Here is a 21,005-nt window from a genome sequence, read left to right as displayed (position 1 = left end):
TATTTTTAAAAGATTATAACCAAATATTTAAACCACGTAGCTTTTTATGTCGTCTCTCTAAAAGTTTTACTCCACTCTCGTCAGGTACAATGTTCAGACTGTAACGCCCGCCAATGTAATAATGTCCACAAACGTAATAAACCACAAAGGTAATAAAAATCTGCAGCATTTAATGTAATAAACCCACAAATGCAATACTTTTTCCACAAACGGAATAGCCGCTGCCTACTAGAAACGTAACACGCGATTTCCCACAAATTTAATAACTATTATTTGCAGGGATTTGTTACAATTGCGGGGACGTGAAAATCTTTATTGTAATAACTTCCCACAGATGTAGGCTAATAAGACAATGAATAATGGTCGTTGTGGTGGTTTTATGGCATATAAATAACTAGTTTAAACAGATTTAGTTCTTTGCATAAGCAAAATGCTTCTTGTTAATGAGGATCATCTCTCTCTCACCAAAGTGTCAGTTGGACTTCAGAAGGGCCGAATTCAAACACTACTAGAACGGCCGTAAGCGGTCATTTGGACCGCTAGATAATAAACTCTATATTCTCTCATGTAAAGACCCAACTGACTGATGAATGCACACATTGTGTCATGATATTTAAAAAAACAACAACAAATAACACCAAAACGTTCATTTTCACAAAATAAATGATACATTTATCAATATTCATATAATCGCATATATACATTATATATACTCAAGAATATAATAGAGAAAAAATCAGAATACGAAAATTAATAATTAAAAGAAACGTATGTGATTATGAGACAATTTATTTTAATACTTAATATTTTATATTGAAAAAATGATAATCGAAAAAGCTGGAAATTAATTGCTCTAATAAAAATCATAATAGTAACAATAATAAGGTCGCTGGTTAAAATCCCAGCTCCAGGCAGGGCTGAGCTGCATGTCTAAGTGTCCTTGAGCGAGATACTGAACCCCACATTGCTCATCAGTGAGGCCCTGCGATGAGCTGGTGACTTGTCCAGGGAGCACCCTGCCCTCGCCCAGAGACAAGGCTGGGATTGGCTCCAGCAGCAACACCCCGCGACCCCATGGAAAGGGATAAGCGGTTACGGACAATGACACGACATGATGATGATGATGATGATGATGATGATGATGATGATGATAATAATAATGATAATAATAATAATAATGATAATAATAGAAAAGGCTTGAAAGGAGCTGCTGCCCACCTTGTGCCGCCTGCTGCGGCTCCTTTCCCCTCCATGTTTTCTGTCCTCAGCTCCTCTGCCAGCTGCTGCAGGACTTTCCTCCGGGCTCTCCTGCTGCTGCTGCTCCTTGAATAAGATGCGGACATTGATCCCAGCCAGGTCGAGGACGATATAGAAGACCGCCACCGGCCATCTTCCGTACCGCCTTTGACGGAGTCGCCCTCGCCATCTGGTCCAGGTCCACGCTGTACTTGGTGTTGTTGTAGTACATGACTGTCTCTGGTTTTGCCCTCGCTACACTAAAGGTGCTCACACCTGCATCCTGAGCACCTGTGCAGGTGCTCAGGATGCAGACATTCTTCCTCGGCTTTCCCTGATACACAGTCAGAGTTGCATCACTTCAGCACTTCAGTGTTCAACAGCTCCGCTCGCTGTTTCATGGTGGGGGAACTCTCGATTTTGTTTGTCCACGGTGCCAACCAGGCGATATAGGCTAATACAACTAGGTAATAATTAACTCACAAGTAATTTCGTGGGGAACCACAAAATATTTAACAATGAATTCCTCCGAAATGATGTGTGGTCAATATGACCGCTTATGGCCGAAATGGGTCAAACATAATCCTTTGTGACAGCGGAGCAGAAAGTTGACAACTGGATTTTGCACCCACGGTCAGAAGTATTAGTAGTATTAGTAGGTGTATAGACAGTCACACAAACAAACAAAACCATTATTCATTGTATTATTACATTTGTGGGAAGTTATTACAAAAAAGATTTTCACGTCCCCGCAAACGAAATAGTTATTACATTTGTGGGAAATGGAGTATAAAGTTTGTTAGTAGGCAGCGGCTATTACGTTTGTGGAAAATGTATTACATGTGTAGGTTTATTACATTAAATGCTGCAGATTTTATTACGTTTGTGGTTTTATTACGTTTGCGGGCATTATTACATTGGCGGGCGTTACAGGGCAAAGGCAAAACCAGTGTCTGTGATGTACTATAAAACCATCAATACTGCAAGGACGTCCCAGACCAGATGGCGAGGGCGTACTCCGTCAAAGGCAGTACGGAAGATGGTCAGTGGCGTCTTCTGAAACAGCCTCAACCTGGCAGGGATCAATGTCCGCATCTTATTCAAGGAGCAGCAGCAGCAGGAGAGCCTGGAGGAAAGTCCTGCAGCAGCTGGCAGAGCTGAGGGCAGAAAACGTGGAGGGGAAAGGAGCCGCAGCAGGCGGCATGATTATTATTATTATTATTATTATTATTATTATTTTAAGTGTTAAAATGTTTTATAATCAAATTAGTTATTTTTAATTGTTACATTTCTTGCTCTGAGTTTTCTCTATTAAAATCGTGTGTAAATATATGCAATAATTACGGTTTACTATTTGCATGATATGAATATTGATAAATGTATAATTAAGCGTGTTAAAATACACACATTGGTGTTATTTTGTTTTTTAAAAATGTTCATGACACAATGAATGCATTCGTCACTCAGCTGGGTATTTACATGAGATTATAGAGTTGAATATCCAGCGGTCACAATGATCGCGTTGGAGTTCAGGCCCTTCTAGTGTTAAAAAGAAGCATTTTGCCCATTAAAAAAAAAAAAAAAATCTGTTTAAACTAGATACATATCGGGGTGTGTGTCGTTTTGTTTCTGCATCGTTTCTTTGTTTGCAGCATTTTGTTGTTGCATGTGTTTTGCGTGTCGTTGGCTCTGCATCGTTTATGTATGTAGGCCTATTTGCAACGTTTGGCCGTTGCTGCACGTTTGCCCTTACCGGCCACCGTACTACACGACCTCTGTATGAAACTGATTTTCCCGATACTGTTCAGTGTGACGACTTTTGTACTGATACCGTTCAGTCTGACAATTTATTCCTGATGTTGTTCAGTGTAACAACTTAGTTACTGATGTGTTCAGTGTGACAGTTTTTATCCTGAGGCAGTTCAGTGTGACAAGTTTTTTTTCTCAGGCCTTTTGGTCCGATGACTATTTTCCATGTGGCTGTTTGGTGCGAGTGTGACAGAACTTTTCCTGAGACCTTATACCTTTTCATCTGAGGTCTGACGCTGAAGCCAGATCCTGAGGATGTCCTAAAATGTACACCGTACAGGAGTAGACTGTAAGGTACAATCACTGTGAAGTCATTGTGTCTTTGCTTGGTAGAAACTAGGTGATAACAGTAGACTGGCAGTTATCATCAACTGTCATTTGTGTGGAGCTGTTTTATATGATTGTTAGAGCTGAAGTGAATGATGGAACCATGACATGACACACGCTCTTTTTGTTCTTTTGTTACTCGTAGGAATCGGTCAGGGTGTTCCCGTCGTGGCCGTCATCTTTGAGGGGGGTCCCAGTGTGATCCTGACCGTGCTGGAGTACCTTCAGGAGAGCCCTCCCGTCCCAGTGGTGGTGTGTGAGGGGACCGGCCTCGCTGCTGATATACTAGCCTACGTCCACAAGCAGACAGAGGAGGGAGGGTACAACACGCACATGTGCACGTGCACGTGCACGTGCACACACACACACACACACACACACACACACACACACACACACACACACACACACACACACACACACACACACACCAATGTAGAGGAAAAGTAGGTGGGGGAAAGAAAATGAGCAAACAAAAAAAGAATTTGACACTACAGAAGTATTTATTCGTTTAAGGTATAATGAAGGAACAGTAATATTAATATTAATCATGACACACCTGACATTGAATTGAATAACATGTGAAATTAAGATTTCAGCGCATGTTCTCTTCAAGAACATTCATAGAAGATTCATAAACCAAAATGGCAGTACAATGCTGTTTGTAATGACTTATTTACTGTGTTTTCAGACAGAGATGTTACTTGTTTTTCCCATTGCCTTTAACGTCAGTGTCGTTGGTGGTGCTCATCTATTTTTATCCTAGAAGGATTTCTAACAGCCTAACCACAGCCCAGTGTGTTACAAAACAGCCTAAAATAGCCGTGTGGGTTTTGAGAAGCGTGACTGTAATCATGTTATACTGTAATTCTTCTGCAGAAGACTTCCTGACGGAGTGGAGACCGACATTATCGCAACCATTAAGAAAACCTTCAACTTTAGTCAGCGCGATGCCATCGACCTCTTTCAGACTTTGATGGAGTGCATGAAGAGCAAAGAACTGGTACATTCATGCACATTCATCACATGTGTCAACCTCTTATCATTCAGGTTCCCTTTTTATATCTCCATTTCAATGACAGTGGAATAAATCCTGGTCAGAGTTGCTTAATAAACTTCCTGAAACACAAAAGCTTCAGAAGTAAAAGGAAATGAAGCTGCTGTTAACTCAATGAAGCAGTCTTGGCATTGCCACAGAGACGACTGTGAATTACTCCGGTTTTGTGTTTGTAAATTAATGTATCACATATCACAAACCCGTGAAACATCTGGAGAACGTCTGTGGGAAAACTAAGTGCTATCTTGTTTCCTGGAAAACAGTTAACTGTGTTCCGCGTCAGCTCCGAGGAACACCAGGACCTCGACGTAGCAATTCTGAGGGCTTCACTCCAAGGTTAGTGCCTGACTTCTCTCTAAACTTCTTTGAGAGAGTAAAAGTCACAAAAGTTGATTTGATCTATTCATATGCTGGGTCTGCTGGCATTGGGAGATTGAGATTTCAAGACTCTGTAATGTTTTTGTTCTGGTATAGCTATGCTTTGAGAACAGCTTTCCCCCCTGTGTGCCCTTCTCTTTGTGTTCCTCAAGAGATCATATTGCTTGCATTCACAGGGCCTCCGTATTCCAGCACAGTCAGTCGCTGAGCTGCATATTTCAGTCTGTTGAAGAAAGAGAATAACTGGACATTCACCTGTGCTCTTCCTTTTTTCTGTATGCTTTAGAAGAGGAGGAAAAATACACACCAGCCTGTACTTTATTTCAACTACAAAGCAAATGTTTCAAAAGAGGGCAGGGGTTGTCGTGCTGAATGTGGCAGGGTGTGGCAAATTGGTGCCAGCTTCAGACAAAAGCCAGTAATTTGTGATTGACTGCAGCTGATCGATAGTCTGGAGAAACAGGCTCAGACGCTCAAAAGACAAACCGCCCTGTGACTGAAAAAGCCCACCCAGGCAAATATTTGTTGGCCTGAGGCGCAGTCATCTTGGTGAAACAGTAACTCATCCTCTCGAAGACCATTGAGTGCTGCCATTTCTCTCGTCCATTATGATTGAATTCAATTAACAGGCAGGATATTAAATGGGAAGTTAAGAGGAAAAGCTGTTGCTGAATATACTGTAGAATACTTGCTGTGAAAGCTGAGGTTATGAAGAAGTCAGGTTTACAGATTTTCAGTCCAAACTCCTTTTGAGTTTCTTATTTGACCTACATAGTGATTATGATTGTTTGATACACTCCTTGATAATAAAGGGTAATTAATCAAGGGCGATTAATAACACACTCATAAATGGGGCACCACCTCCAGTCTTTATCTATGTGACTAATCCGGAGGTAATTAATCAAGATCCAACTGTACAAGTTTGACTCAAACAGTTAAGATTAATCTCAAATCAGTTTCTTAGATCTCAAAATCTATATTTAATCTCCTATCCTGAAGCCGTGAATACATGATTTACATGATCCCATCGATTTCCCACATCAATTAAACTTGCACAGACAACGACATGTGTTATGTTTATTAACTAGATGCAGAGTAAATGATGTGAGGTAATAATTCAAACGGGTGACAACAAGTAACAGAAAATGTGAAGATTGTGGGAGTAAGTTATTGATCAGATGAATTATAAACGATGGTGGATTTTAGTGTAATGAGCCGTTAACCATGAAACTATGGGAGTAATTTCTATGGGACGATGTGTGAAATTTATTTGAATTTATGATCTATATACTCGAAGCTTCACAAACACCAACTCTGATTTCATTCTCTTGTGACTCCTGTTGTGTATGGAAAGTCAGCCTACTTTGTTGAAGATGGAGAGTTCCAAGGATCCAGATTTTCTGGATCAGGTCTCAGTTTGGCTGCGGATCTGCAGCGGCAGCTTAGCAGCTGGAAGGTGACGTCGTCCCGGTTCAGACGAGGAGACCAGATGACACTCTCCCAATCGTCTTCTGGATCATCCAAATGCTCTCTAGCGAACTTCAGACAGGCCTGCACATACTGGCTTCAGCAGGGGGACACGTTTGGCACTGCAGGATTTGAGTCCCTGGCGACGTAGTGTGTTACTGATGGTAGCCTTTGTTACTTTGGTCCCAGCTCTCTGCAGGTCATTCATTAGGTCCCCCCGTGTGGTTCTGGAATTTTTGCTCACCGTTCTTGTGATCATTTTGACCCCACGGGGTGAGATTTTGCGTGGAGCCCCAGATCGAATGAGATTATCAGTGGTCTTGTATGTCTTCCATTCTCTAATAACTGCTCCCACAGTTGATTTCTTCCCACCAAGCTGCTTACCTATTGCAGATTCAGTCTTCCCAGCCTGGTCTACAATTTGGTTTCTGGTGTCCTTTGACAGCTCTTTGGTCTTGGCCATAGTGGAGTTTGGAGTGTGACTGTTTGAGGTTGTGGACAGGTGTCTTTTATACTGATAACAAATTCAAACAGGTGCCATTACTACAGGTAACGAGTGGAGGACAGAGAAGCCTCTGAAAGAAGAAGTTACAGGTCTGTGAGAGCCAGAAATCTTGCTTGTTTTGTAGGCAACCAAATACTTATTTTACCAAGGAATTTACCAATTAATTCATTAAAATGAAAGATTCTTTCCCCCCATTCTGTCTCTCATAGTTGAAGTGTACCTATGATGAAAATTACAGGCGCCTCTCACCTTTTTAAGTGGGAGAACTTGCACAATTGGTGGCTGACTAAATACTTTTTTGCTCCACTGTACACAGTTAATGAGGCTTTACTTGCCTGGGAATTCATAAGTGTTTATGTGTGCATGTTTACTCACGGCTGTACCTGTGTATTTCAGGCACAAATGCGACTGCCTTCGGTCAGCTGGTCCTGACTCTGGCCTGGGATCGGGTAGACATTGCCAAGAATCATGTGTTTGTGTACAGACAGCAGCTCCTGGTACGTGTTTTGTGTGTGTGTGTGTGTGTGTGTGTGTGTGTGTGTGTGTGTGTGTGTGTGTGTGTGTGTGTGTGTGTGTGTGTGTGTGTGTGTCATTGCTAATGAGAGGATGGATCATATTTATTTGTTTTTCTTGCATGGTTTGTTATTTTTGTCATTCGGCTGTATTCTCCCTCATCGTGTTTGTTTTATAAATAATAATTTGCTATAAAAGTATGCTTCAAAACAGCATGTTTATCTTTTGTTTGAGTGTTTAGGTGAGCTCTTTGGAGCAAGCAATGCTGGAAGCGCTCGTGATGGACAGGGTGGATTTTGTCAAGCTGCTCATGGAAAACGGTGTGAGCATGCACAGCTTCTTGACAATCAGTCGGCTGGAGGAGCTCTACAACACGGTAACGTGATGACACATGCGCCAGAATAAAAGAGATCGACTATCTGTCAAGAAGGGTTGTTAATGTTTTTGTATCTTCTGTTCTAGAAACAACCAAGCAGCAACCCAACTCTCCTGCAACTGGTTAGAGACATCAAACAGGTACAATTTGTCTCCTTCATATCATTTTTATAGGTTAACTTTTATCCGTCTCTTCAGTCTCATGCATCATTTTGTTTCTGTGTCTTTCCCTGTAGAGTCATCTGCCTCCAAACTATAATATCACTTTGATTGATGTGGGTTTGGTTATTGAGTACCTGATGGGCGGGACTTACAGGTGCAACTACACCAGGAAACACTTCAGAATTATTTACAACAATCTCCACGGCAGCAACAGGGTGCGTTTGAACTTCTGCATTTCCTGCAAATTCTTTGTAGAAATGTCAAAAAAATATTTTATGTTAAACCCAATATAATCCCCTCCCATACAATTAAAGGAATGAGGCTGATGAAAACCTGTCTCATCTAAGGAGGCACTGTAAAGTGGGGAAAAAATAAAAGTTTGCTTCTTCTGTTCTTCCACCTCCTCCTAGCTTGAGTCTACTGTCGAGCAGAACAGAAAGAGAAGCAAAGAAGTGATTGTGGACATAGACGACCCAGAAGCGCAGCGGTTTCCCTACCCTTTCAATGAGCTGCTGGTGTGGGCTGTGCTGATGAAGAGGCAGAAAATGTCGCTCTTCTTCTGGCAGCACGGCGAGGAGAACATGGCAAAGGCACTGGTGGCCCGTAAGCTCTGCCGGTCTCTGGGCTACGAGGCCAAGAAGAGTGACATGGTGGACGACACCTCGGAGGAGCTCAAGAAGTACTCGAAGTATGTCTGTGTGGCTTTGATTACATGTTCTCCCATCAGTGAGTAAAGGTATGAACTGAATCCTCTGTCCTGATGTATTTCAGTGATTTTGGCACATTGGCGGTGGACCTGCTGGAGCAGTCGTTCAGGCAGGATGAGGCCATGGCTATGAAGCTGCTCACCTATGAGCTGAAGAACTGGAGCAACTCCACCTGCTTGAAGCTGGCCGTCTCCTCCCACCTGCGGCCATTTGTGGCTCACACCTGCACCCAGATGCTGCTGTCAGATATGTGGATGGGAAGGCTGAACATGCGCAAGAACTCCTGGTACAAGGTTCATGTTTCATTTAGATTTTATTTTTGGTAACAAACAAGAATCTCGGGGAGTGTGTGTGTGTGCATGAATCAGTGTGTTGTCTGTGGGCAGCCTAATACAAATATTAAGCCATTCTGTCTTGGTTTAAAATGAAACTCTCACCAAAAAGCAACCAAGGCTTTATTTGTGATTGAAAATGAGTCAAACCTTTGTGTAAACGCATAATTACGACGAAAGAGGCACTTTTAAGATTTACTGTAGTTTAGTTTTTGGGCAAGCTAATTTTCAATGGGATGCACTCATCAAAATCGCTATTTTTTAAACAGTAAGAAGGCTCGACACAACCTGAAACTTTGCTCGTAGTATCACCAGGGTCTCTACACATGAACACCAGCATTGCAAACACTGTTTGCGTGCACAGAGTTTACTAAAAAGAAGGTTTTTGCTAACTCCCGTCAGCAGTAGCAACTCTGGTGTGGCTCCGTCATAGCAGACAAAGTGTCGATGCCCAAGCGTGACCTAACAGGCAGGCTTGAGGAGTGGTCCACCGTCACTCTCTTGCCTGTTAGGTTGCACTCGGGGGTCGACACTTTTTGTCTGCTATGACGGAGACCCTGGTGATACTACGAGCAAAGCAGTTGTGTCCAGCCTTCTTAGTGTTTTTGATGAATGCCCCTGCACCCCATTGAAAATTACCTTGCCCAAAAATGAAACAACGGTAAATCTTAAAAGTACCTCTTTCATCGTAATTATGTGTTTACACGAAGGTTTGACTCGTGTTCAATCACAAATAAAGCCTTGGTTGCTTTTTGGTGAGAGTTTCACTTAAAGACAGGGGACCCAAAGCAAACACTTGTATGGAAGCCGCTTGTATTGGTTAGATGTCAAATGGTACCGGATCCAAAGTCCCCTTAATTGACTGCCCATCGTGCTCAGAATATTAGATTGGTCTCTCTCAGACCTCTCGTCCAATCTTCTCCCAGCTGTTCTGTTGTAGCTGTCGTCTCTGTAGCGGGACAAAACAACATTGTAAAGATGTTTTTAAACTTCTAACCAGCTGTCATGTCCTCTCCTCAAAAAGTTCTACAATTTTTTTAACTTTTTCCTCCTTCACTGCAGCCGTGCCTTAACTAGGAAAAAAATGAATGGATAAAAACAAAATATTTAAATTATCGAGAAGCCACAAAACATGGACAATGAAGCACTTGGACTGTATTAGTGTGTGTGTTTATAATTCAAAGGACTTTGTAAACATAAACAGCAGCATCCACCCGCATGCATGCGTTTTTTGTCTCTAGGTGATTCTGAGTGTGTTGGTGCCTCCTGCCATCCTACTGTTGGAGTACAAGTCCAAGGCTGAGATGGCTCACATCCCTCAGAGCCAGGACGACCACCAGATGACCATGGAGGACAGCAAACACAACTTCCAGAACATAGCTGAAGTCATCCAAATGGTTAGGTTTACTAAGATGTTCTGGTTTGGTGTTTTTATCCAGTTGCTTTGTTTCCGTTTTCCTTTTTTATTTTGAAAATATGATAAAATATGATCTCTCCTTTACTTTGAAGTCATCTGAACAGCCTGCATTAAAATAAATCATTTTAGAAACAACTGGTTCAGGAGCCACTGGATTTCATCTCTGCTTTTTGCGGACAGTGCTGTCTTGTTGACTCTGTCGAGCCGGGACCTCCAGCATGTTCTGGGGCGGTTTGCAGCCGAGTGTAAAGCAGCTGGGATGAGAATCAGCACCTCCAAGTCTGAGGCCATGGTTCTCGACCAGAAAAAGGTGGCTTGCTCCCTCCGGGTTGGGGGAGAGTTCTTGCCTCAAGTGGGGGAGTTCAAGTATCTTGGGGTCTTGTTCACGAGTGAGGGAAGGATGGAGCGTGAGATTGACAGGTGAATCGGTGCAGCGGCCACAGTAATGCGGTCGTTGTATCAGTCTGTCGTGGTGAAGAGAGAGCTGAGCCGGTCAATCTACGTTCCTACCCTCACCTATGGTCATGAACTTTGGGTCATGACTGAAAGAATAAGATCCCAGACGTCTGGTTTCCTCCGCAGGGTGGCGGGGCGCTCCCTTAGAGATAGGGTGAGGAGCTCTGTCACCCGGGAGGAGCTCGGAGTAGAGCCGCTGCTCCTCCACATCGAGAGGAACCAGCTGAGGTGGCTCGGGCATCTGTATCGGATACCCCCGGGACGCCTCCCTCAGGAGGTGTTCCTGGCATGCCCCACTGGGAGGAGACCCCGAGGAAGACCCAGGACACGCTGGAGTGACTATGTCACTCGGCTGGCCTGGGAACGCCTTGGGATCCTCCCGGAGGAGCTGGAGGAAGTGTCCCGGGAGAGGGAAGTCTGGGTGTCCCTGCTCAGCCAGCTGCCCCCGCTACCCGGCCCCGGATAAGCAGAAAAGAAAATGGATGGACGGATGGCATTCTAAAAACCATATCCAAATTCACCACAACGTTTAAAAAAACAATTCTCCATTGTTGAAGTGATGTTAATTAATGACCTGTAAATATATACCTCTTGTATAAGAAGAATAGCCTCATACATATTCATAGAAAAAATGTTTTAAGACTTTCTTTGCATTTTTGGCCTGAAATTCCTCTTTTGTTTGTTTTGTTTTGATTCAGTCATTTATTTGCTTACTTTCTGTCGCTCACATTCTGTTTTTTGAATTTGTGCTCTCTCTCTGTCCGTTTCTATTTTCTCTCCTCACTGTGGCTTGCTGCTGTTTAATTTGGGCCTTTGAACCTCTCTGCAGGATGTATTCAAAGAGGCCAGATCCCACGACCACGTAGAAGCAAAGAGCGAAACAGAGACACACATTCACTCCAGGAACCTGCCCTTAACCAGGAAAATTTATGCCTTCTACCACGCTCCCATTGTCAAGTTCTGTTCCAACACGGTAGGTAGATTACAGAAGAGAACATACACACTCATACAGTCATCTGCTCACCTGCTCATCCATCCGACCATCTATTCTATGGTGGTTTATCTGGGTAGGATTCTGGGTAACAGCATCTACAAGGAAGAGGGTGTTGCTAGCCAGGAGCAGTCGCCGAACACGCATTGTTTGTGTTTTTGCACTGAAAATAATCGGGGTGGAATGGTTCACAAAATCCACGCTTTGGTTCCAATCACGGTTTTGTGGTCATGGTTTTCGGTTCGGTTCAGTATACGCTGATCGTTAGGAAAATCACTTAAGTCTTGTATTGTCAGGTTAAAACTTGAAGAATGAGGCAGTCTGACATTTGATACATCATTGTGACAGTCGGGTTAAAAAGTAGGTAGATTCTGGCACTGCAAGACAGGTGATATTGCTAGTTCCAACAAGAAAGTTATCTTTAACAAATGCTCAGAACAAATAGTTATTCACTGTCACTAATGTAATGTAATGGGCAGTCACAGTCAGGAAACTTTCAGTAGCCCTGGAGGTCCATCTGTCACTAGTAAGCACTACATGCTATGTCAGACAGCTCTTTAACAACTCCTCGTCGGGTCTCTTCATAAATTGTGGAAATTACCGTGTTGCTGAGGTGTTTGCGGGAGGGCGTTTTATTTTATATCGTGGCTCGAGTGTTTTAATCACACAAACAAATCCCGCACCCTCCACCACAGCCAAAGGCTGCATATCTTACCCACTCACCCCATTCCTTTGGTTATACATGTTGGCCCGTCTGACTCGTCACTGTAAGGCAGTTTAAAAGCTGCGGGGAGCAGAAGTTGTCCTGTCTACTCTCTCTCTTTCCTCCCTGCGCTGCCAGTTGTCTCACCGGGATGATTCTCCACAGATGAGCTGACATGTTAGTCGTGTTACTGTCGGCATAAACAACATGTGTGGCACAATGCTTGCACACTGTCACACTGTTGTCAACAACTTTCATACCACCATCATCGTAGGTCACTCTAAATGCAAAGTGGTCCCATACAGCAGACCTATACAGTGCTGCTGGTGCATCTTCTATCTCCGACTCCTTTCCACTCGCATCGCCCACAAACGTCCTCCACAGCTGACCCAAAGATACTCTATTACTGTCTGCTACACCGCTCCGCGTCTTCTTCTTGTTTACTGGCGGTTGGCATCCAGCTCAGTACCGCCACCTGCTGCTCTGGAGTGTACACACTCCGCCTCGTTAGTAAATGAGAAAAAGAAGTGAGCGTGCCTATGAACTGAACGGTACACACACGCCCTGAACCGTGACAAGCGTACTGGATGGGACAGATTTTTTTGATGAACCGTTCCACCCTAGAAAATAAGATTTACACCAACCACCCTGCAGAGATACAGATAATGCTACTGTTTACAGGGCATTCCCACCACAGGAACTTTCCCAGAGGACCAAGAACCTTTTTTGTGGGAATACATTTATTTACTGTAGGATCATCCCTGGTGTCAATGTTCCTGTTCAGGATGTATTTCTTAAAGTATTAGCAGAGCTTGTAGTGCTGAAGTCACTTGAATTTAAAACCCAAGTGCTGCAACAACTCATATATAATTGCCTGTCTCGATGGACATTTACAAAGTTTCCCACAGTCTGCGGGATGGTTGACCTATGCTTCACACACACAGGGGGCTGTGTTAATTCACATTTAGAAGTGTTATTCTGTGTTACTATAAGGTAACTGATTATTGCAGCTTTAATGAGGGCTGTGTTTTAAAATTCCCATGTCTATTTCTTACGTAAGTCCCTCATCCCTCCCCTGTGAAAGCAGGCTTTGTCAGGAACTGTGATTTCACTTGAGACCTCGAAGCTGAAGTTTGTCTTCTCTCACACGGGCCCTATCCACACAGCTAACCACCAGCTGAGCTCTGAGACCTCAGGGCCTTCGTCAAGACTATTTGCTTCTGACTTTAGTGCCACGATGTGATTCAGCCCCTCCAGAGGGCCTCAACTGACCTTGTCTCAAAATATTTCAGAGAGAGGAACACATGGACAGTTAACATGCTATGTCCAACTTAATCTACGTACTGCTATCTAAATTGCTTACATTTGTAAGGTTTAAGAAATGTATACGTAGAATAAGCATTTCCTATGATATTTCAGGGTTGTTAAAGAGTGTTATTGTTGTGTCTGCGATTGTCAGCTCTTCTACCTGGGCTTCTTGATGTTCTACTCGTATGTGGTCCTGGTGAAAATGCCTGAATGGCCTTCTCCTCAAGAGTGGGTGGTCATCCTCTACATATTCACCTCTGCCATTGAGAAAATTCAAGAGGTATGTGGAACTGAAATATTTAAGACATTTAAAAATTATGACAAAGACTAACTTTGGTTAGTCCTAGTCCTTAGTTCATCTCCTGATTATTATTTCATGTTGTGCCTCTTCATCCTTACTTTTTTGTAGATGTTTATGTCTGAAGCAGGCAAAATAAGCCAGAAGATAAAGGTGTGGTTCAGTGACTATTTCAATTTGTCTGACTTTCTGGCCATCGTGACCTTCTTTATTGGCTTCGGCCTGAGAATGACTGGAGGAGAAGCCTTTGTCCCCGGGAGGACGGTGTATTGTCTCAATATCATCTTCTGGTACGTGCGACTCATGGATATCCTGGCTGTGAACCATCAAGCTGGACCGTACGTCATGATGATCGCTAAAATGGTGAGTTCTGTGAGAGAGAGGGGCACCGCTGGATGATGTAAGCAAGCAGATATCAGTGTTTTTATATGCCGTTGAAAGACTGTCATTACTTTTTCTTCCACATTTGTTTCTGAAGGTGCTCTTATATTTACACAATGCAGAAAAAAATATGTCTACCAGTGATTATTGATACATAAAGCCATGACAGTATGCAGCTTTTTAGCAATTGGTTTCAGTGTTAGAGCAGCTCCACGTTGTAGTTTAAACATAGTATTTTTATCATTTTTTAGAGGTGGATTACCTCCAAAAGCATATTGAGCGAAATGATCTGACAGTCATGACAAAACCTTGTTGATTATACTTTTTTAAAGCAGTTGTTTGTTCATTTTTGAAATGTACTTTCTTGCCCTGAAGTAATAAGCAGTAGTAAGTAGAGGCTTGTATGGTGGCCCTAAAGTTCAAATCACAACGGCAAATCAGAAAACACAACAACAAAACAGAAAACAGGAGACGCAACAACAAAACAAAAAACAGAAAACACAACAAAACAGAAAACAGGAAACACAACAACAAAACAGAAAGCAGGAAACACAACAACAAAACAGAAAACACAACAACAAAACAAACAACAGAAAACACAATTACATTAACCAAATCGGAAAAGATGGGTACCCTCAGTTCCCTTTGAACTGGAGGGACGTGGTTTACATGTTTTCAAAACATGAGCGCTGCCGGTTCGAAGGACGGAGCAGTAGAATCAGCAATGATTCAAGCAATGCTGACTCGTTTTTACCTGAAGATACACTGCTTTGTTATAATGTTCCAGGTTAACCATTTCCCCTGTTTTCAGACTTCATCCTGACTGGCTGCTATCGTTAGCTTTTCATTTAGTCTGCAGATATATAAGTTGCATCAGTCTTGTCCTCTCAAGCTAAATTAATGATGTAGTGCTGATGTTTGATCCCCAGAGTAGACGTGTGTGCAAAATTGAGACTTTCTAATTCAAAGATTGTTTCAAGTAGTGACAATGCCATCAGTTACATGTTTCTCATTTGGTGTGTCCCTCTTTCAGGTGGCCAACATGTTTTATGTTGTAGTACTAATAATGGCCATAGTCCTGCTGAGCTATGGCATACCCAGGAAAGCCATTCTGTACCCACATGAGGAGCCCAGCTGGACGCTGGTCAGAGATGTGGTCTTCCAGCCGTACTGGATGATGTACGGGGAAGTATATGCTTATGAAATCGATGGTAAGGACTATGAGGATGGTAGGGGAGATTACGAGGGTAGCCAACACTGGTCTCTTTGGGCAGTGCGGTGCCTTTTGCTTCACCATATCGTCGACTGCCTCAACTCAGTGACAAGCGGTCTGGATGAAATGGAGCATTGAGTGTTGATCACTTGAGTCTGGCGCATTTGAAGCTTTGGTGGAACAAACAGCTGGCTGTGCCACTTAACCCGAGTAGGCTGTACCAACCTCTCACCCACAGTTGGAAATGATCACATAATTTATGACAGCTAACGTGACCTTCATAAAAACTGAGGAGGTGATAGATAGTCATTTGTCAATTAAGCAGTGTAGGTTTGTAGAAAAGGTTAAAAAAAAAAAACGAGGAGGAAAAAAAATTATTAAACGCTAAAGGTTCAATTTTGAATAATCATTAAAAATATTCCCCTGAATAAATTCTAGTAATATAAGTTCATGTTTTTACCATATAACAGGCTACTATCATTGTAATTCCTTCCAAATCACATGAACACTCTTGGTAGAAAATACGCATTAGCGCAGCTGCGTAGGGATACAGAGGTTCTACCGTTGAGAAAATGTAGTGCCAAAAGAAAGGGAGGTCTGATGGCAACGTAAAGCGGCATGAATTTTCCCTTTACAACGTACACTTGAACTGTTAGAGATGTTTTAAGGTGAGTGGAGCGGCTCTCTACTTCTCCAAACTGAGGCTGTGCTGATCGGTGGGAACAGATCGACTATAGATATGTACTTTATATGATCCCACTTCAAAAAACCCAAACTATCCCTTCAAATTCTGTCACTTGTTATCTGGAAACAGTTCCCGAATCAAGCCTGCAAAATGCTAAAATACCTGATTCTATTTAATTTCATGGTAATATTAGTTGAAACCATATAATGAAAAACCCAGAACACATCTAATTACATGGCATTACCTATTACCTCTTCATCATTAAACTGTTACTCCAATTACCTTGTTATTTTCAAGCTGGACTAGGTAAAGATCAAGACTAAGATGTTTTGAGACCATGTAGCTTTATATTTTCGGAGGTTGCATGTGTGTGTATCCTAAAAAGCTCCTCCTCCTCGCAGTGTGTGCCAATAACAGTGAGAGCTCAGTAAAGACCCTGTGTGCGGCAGGAGTGTGGCTGACTCCTCTGCTGCAAGCAGTCTACCTCTTTGTACAGTATATCCTAATGGTCAACCTCCTCATCGCCCTCTTCAAGTAAGTGCCCTACATGTCACTGCTTTATCCAGCTGTGTTACCAGAATAATGTGTGCGTGCTCATTAGCCGCGTTCTCCACATCATCATCATCATCAGTGTAATTTCTATACTCTTTGTTTTCCAGCAATGTGTATTTGCAAGTGAAGTCCATTTCTAATCTGGTTTGGAAGTACCAGCGTTACCACTTCATTATGGCCTACCATGAGAAGCCTGTCCTCCCGCCGCCCTTCAACCTGCTCTGCCATATCTACTCCCTCTTCTCTATGTGTAGGAAGAGGAAGAAGGAGAATACCTACGGAGCAAGTACGAGCACATAGTTGGAGGCATTTCGCCACTGATTGATGCCTGATGCCATTTTTCAAAAGAACACTTTGTGTTCAAAACAAAGAACATTTGGTAGGTTAAAGAAGTTAACAGTTCTTTCTTTAATTCCAGAGCTGTTGCTCACAGTGGAGGACCAAAAGAAGCTTCACGATTTTGAGGAGCAGTGTGTAGAGACTTACTTTGGTGAAAAGGATGATCAGTTTCATTCGGGGAGTGAAGAGTGCATACGTCTGACCTCAGAAAGGTGGGACTGATATTGGCCTTCTGTGGAGCCTCCTTGTAAAGGAACTAAAGTTATGTTTACTGTCACTGACATCGAGACATATTGTGCGTAAGGTGTAGCAGTTGTGCTGAACGCATTTGTTCCTCCATAAAATGGGTTTTCAAATTTCCTTTTTAAGAATTTTAAATGCTAGTTTGTTTACATGAGCTAACTGAAGTTACTCTTTGTCCTTTGCAGGGTTGAGACAATGTGTATGCAGCTAAGAGACGTAGGGAACAAGTTCAACTTTATAACACGCTCTTTGCACACTCTGGACTCTCAGATCGGTCACCTGCAGGACCTATTTGCTCCAACCGTGGACAATCTAAAGACCCTCACTGCTCAGAGGGCTTCAGAGGCCAGCAAGGTCCACAATCAGTTCACCAGGGAGCTCAGCCTGTCAAAAAACGTGGTCCTCAGCACCAGCCCCAGCGCCTTTGTCCAAACTGCTGTGGCCATTTCCCCTCCGGAGCTGCGTCTCCGAGGCCACTCACTCACCCAGATTAAGCTGACCCGTCGGGGCCTTTGCAACTCCCCATCCAGCCTGCCCAATGTGCCCTCCCCCAGGGCTCAGGTCCACATCAGCAGCACCCCTTCCCAGCCCAGTGGCTCCAGCCACCCAGAACTCGCCCTCACTGGGCTTTACCAGCAGCCCCTCAAGCCAGACAGTACCACTGTCGAATGTGGGGCGTTTGTGGGTAAGTATGAGACTGAGAGTGAGTCTGTTGTTGATGAGGAGGTGAGAAAGGATGGTGAAAACTGTAGCCCTTTTTACACAGCATCTCTGCATTTTCTCTGGAGCGGTAGTTCGCCTATTCTCTGCTGATGGTGATTCACACAGAGTGAAGCATCTCCGCCTTACCGCCTGTAATTCACACAGAAAACTGGCGCTGCGGCTCCTAGAGAGGTGTGACGGTGCACGTCATGTTGATGATGTCTGTGTTTCCCCAGGTGTTTCCCCTCTTAATCTAAACCCGCTGACAGTTTATAAACATATGGATGCTGTTATAATATGTAGCGATTGAGATACTGACCCATCAAACGTCCTGGAAAGTGACAAAGTTACATTTTTTGTGCAAATTACATACATAATCACCATCAGTAGACGGGACGCTGTCTGACTCCCTCACTCGCGGGGAGGGAGGCTGTTGTCTGGAGGGCAGTGCCCTGAGGTCTCGGTCTGGAGGGCTGATGGTTGCAGTGATTTATGTTCATCACAAATACTTGGTGAGTTAATGTTTTTGCTGGTGACAAACACTTTTTTTCGGTGGAAATGTGAGGAAGAGTCAGTAGGACAGGCGGGAGGAAGACGCTTCTCCATGTATAGCTGTGGTATTTTTTCCTCATATCAGTTGCCGAAGACAGTTACAGTTACTACATTGCTGTTGTTCGGTCCTGTAATGTTGCTTTGCGGTACATTTCTCTGTATTTCGTTGAGTGAAGGACCTGTGCAGTTATCAGACTAGTCAGACTGACAGGCCCTCGCTCCGTGCCTCCAGATTATCCATTCACACTGGGACGGCTCACCAATAATGCGGCCCTGATACTACCTCCGGAGGCGGATCAGTGCCGGAGCGAAATTTCCCCCCTCTCCACGTCCGAAACTTTCACACAGAGGAGGGTGCGGAGAATTGGCGCAGGATCCCCGCATGCAAATGGCAGTGTGACTGGGGCGAGAGTGAGTATGTATCCTACAGTTGTTTTCATCCTTAAGACTTCGGGCTCTCCTCGGCCTGTCTGCTTGCCTGCTTATGCTGCAAAGCCTGAGAATGCAAAGGGGTTAGGAAGGGGAGGCATTCTGCGATGACGAGGGCGGATCAGGCTCTCTAAGTAGACAGAGCCCAGACACTGAAGTCCCACTGACTCCTGAAGCTGAGTCATCATTGGGTGACACCCATGGAGACAGCGACCTGCTAGGTGGCACCCAGAGGACCCCACAGACGAAGGAGCAGTGAACAAAATGCATTGGGACGATCTGCCCCTCTAGCGTGGTAAGAGAGGTTTGAGTTCAAGTCTGAGCTAATGTCTACTGGGTTCTGGGGCCTGTCCATCTTCAGATCAGGGTTCCAGTGGACCTTTGACTGGTGCTTTTTACTTTTCTTTCTGTGCTTTGTCTGGATCTCTAGTCTGACCGGTTTACTCTTTGTTCCTGGGTGGTTCTGAGGTTTACACAGTTAATGTGACTGGAGCATGAATGATTGTTAGACTGGTTGAAGATTTTAGTTTTAACCATGACTGATAAAAGAATTATTTGGCAGGTGATGGTGAATCAGATGTTTGAACTTTGATTATTATACAATTGGGATGATCTGGTTGTCTTGTCACCAGGCATTCTTGATATGAATGCAACACAGTGATCACCTTAGATTTCACAGTGGGAGTAGAAAACAAATCCTAAATGCTAGAAAAACAATCATTTGTGATTGTTTTGGTGGGAAATTGTTACAGGATGCAGAAATCGAAAAAATACGTTGTTTTTTTTTTGTTTGTTTTTTTGATAATGCACCAACAACAAGGGAAGTTTTTTGAATTAGGCCAATATGGACTGACAGCATTTTCTTTGTTTTAGGACATAAAGACAGTTTGGACCTCCAGCACTCCACACCCAAAAAAGCCCCCAGCAGACAGCAAAGCCTGACTGCAGAGGCCAGATCGCAGGTGTGTGTGTGTGTGTGTGTGTGTGTGTGTGTGTGTGTGTGTGTGTGTGTGTGTGTGTGTGTGTGTGTGTGTGTGTGTGTGTGTGTGTGTGTGTGTGTGTGTGTGTGTGTGCTTGTCTCCAGGCCAATTATGCTGGCATCCCAAATGTTTGTTTTTGTTTTGTTTACTTGGTGTGTTGGTTCAGTGTGTGTTTCTGTCATATTTTTCTCCCATCTTGTAAATACTCAGAAGGATGTTGTCTGTCCATTGCGACACAATGCAATTGATCAATCTGTCACCTGTCAAGCTGCTGCTCGTTTTATCTACAGTATCAATACTGATTATGATATTTCATGAAAATGTTATAATTTCATATGATCTTGGTTGAGGCACTCTTTATAACTCAAGAGGTGAAGTCCCTCCAAACCATTTAACACTGTGTGTTGGTAGCTTGCTGCCTTTACAATCTTGTCACTTGCGGCCATGTTTTAGCATTCAGCCTATTAAAATTAAACATATAAACCAGCTGAAAGTTTACCTTTGTTCTCCTTCTTTTGTCTTTGTCTGTAATTCTGGCTACAGGTTCAGGCTGAAAGTCACCGTCACATCAGAGCAGTCAACTCCTATGCTGGTTTTACAGAGTTTGACAGAAAACCAGCTTTTCTCCACCCTGACTCCAGTAAGCCTACAAAAAAAAGCCCAGAAATCAACAGTGGCAGTGACATTCTCACACTTTCACTGTTACAGCTGGTAATTGTTTGCTGTGTTTCTGCAGCTCTGACAAAGGAGGACAGGAGCAGAGTGTCAGCTGAAGACACCCCCATCCACGAGGGTCCCGGGACAGCAGTACTGGTAAGAAGTGTGTCTAAAGCAAAAACCAAACAAAACAACACACGTCTGTAGCTCGATTCTGTCATTGTTTAACCA

At 43.4% G+C, this 21,005-nt stretch overlaps 1 protein-coding gene across 3 annotated transcripts in view; it reads left to right on the top strand.

Moving 5' to 3' along the window:
- LOC119016316 (transient receptor potential cation channel subfamily M member 7-like) overlaps positions 1–20,899 on the top strand; it is a 34,326-nt gene extending 13,427 nt beyond the window's left edge. The window contains exons 8-29 of one of the 3 annotated variants that reach the window (XM_037092074.1): positions 3,518–3,692; positions 4,252–4,375; positions 4,693–4,765; positions 7,176–7,276; positions 7,534–7,668; positions 7,755–7,808; positions 7,904–8,044; positions 8,240–8,517; positions 8,601–8,829; positions 10,110–10,265; positions 11,571–11,714; positions 13,895–14,023; positions 14,153–14,404; positions 15,456–15,633; positions 16,722–16,854; positions 16,980–17,158; positions 17,291–17,423; positions 17,640–18,139; positions 18,941–19,119; positions 20,011–20,099; positions 20,661–20,757; positions 20,854–20,899. In XM_037092074.1, coding sequence (XP_036947969.1) covers positions 3,518–3,692; positions 4,252–4,375; positions 4,693–4,765; positions 7,176–7,276; positions 7,534–7,668; positions 7,755–7,808; positions 7,904–8,044; positions 8,240–8,517; positions 8,601–8,829; positions 10,110–10,265; positions 11,571–11,714; positions 13,895–14,023; positions 14,153–14,404; positions 15,456–15,633; positions 16,722–16,854; positions 16,980–17,158; positions 17,291–17,423; positions 17,640–18,139; positions 18,941–19,119; positions 20,011–20,079 — 3,362 coding nt within the window. In that variant the 3' untranslated portion in view covers positions 20,080–20,099; positions 20,661–20,757; positions 20,854–20,899. Of the gene's footprint in view, positions 1–3,517; positions 3,693–4,251; positions 4,376–4,692; positions 4,766–7,175; positions 7,277–7,533; positions 7,669–7,754; positions 7,809–7,903; positions 8,045–8,239; positions 8,518–8,600; positions 8,830–10,109; positions 10,266–11,570; positions 11,715–13,894; positions 14,024–14,152; positions 14,405–15,455; positions 15,634–16,721; positions 16,855–16,979; positions 17,159–17,290; positions 17,424–17,639; positions 18,140–18,940; positions 19,120–20,010; positions 20,100–20,660; positions 20,758–20,853 lie in introns of those variants that run through there. The other 2 variants (XM_037092075.1, XM_037092076.1) reach the window with 2 other exon arrangements.
- Positions 20,900–21,005: the final 106 nt, after the last annotated feature.

This window comes from Acanthopagrus latus, unplaced genomic scaffold, assembly GCF_904848185.1.
Source record: "Acanthopagrus latus isolate v.2019 unplaced genomic scaffold, fAcaLat1.1, whole genome shotgun sequence".
Lineage (NCBI taxonomy): Eukaryota > Metazoa > Chordata > Actinopteri > Spariformes > Sparidae > Acanthopagrus > Acanthopagrus latus.
The sequence above is the reverse complement of the archived record's forward strand: the minus strand, read 5'-3'. Positions and strand labels throughout refer to the sequence as shown.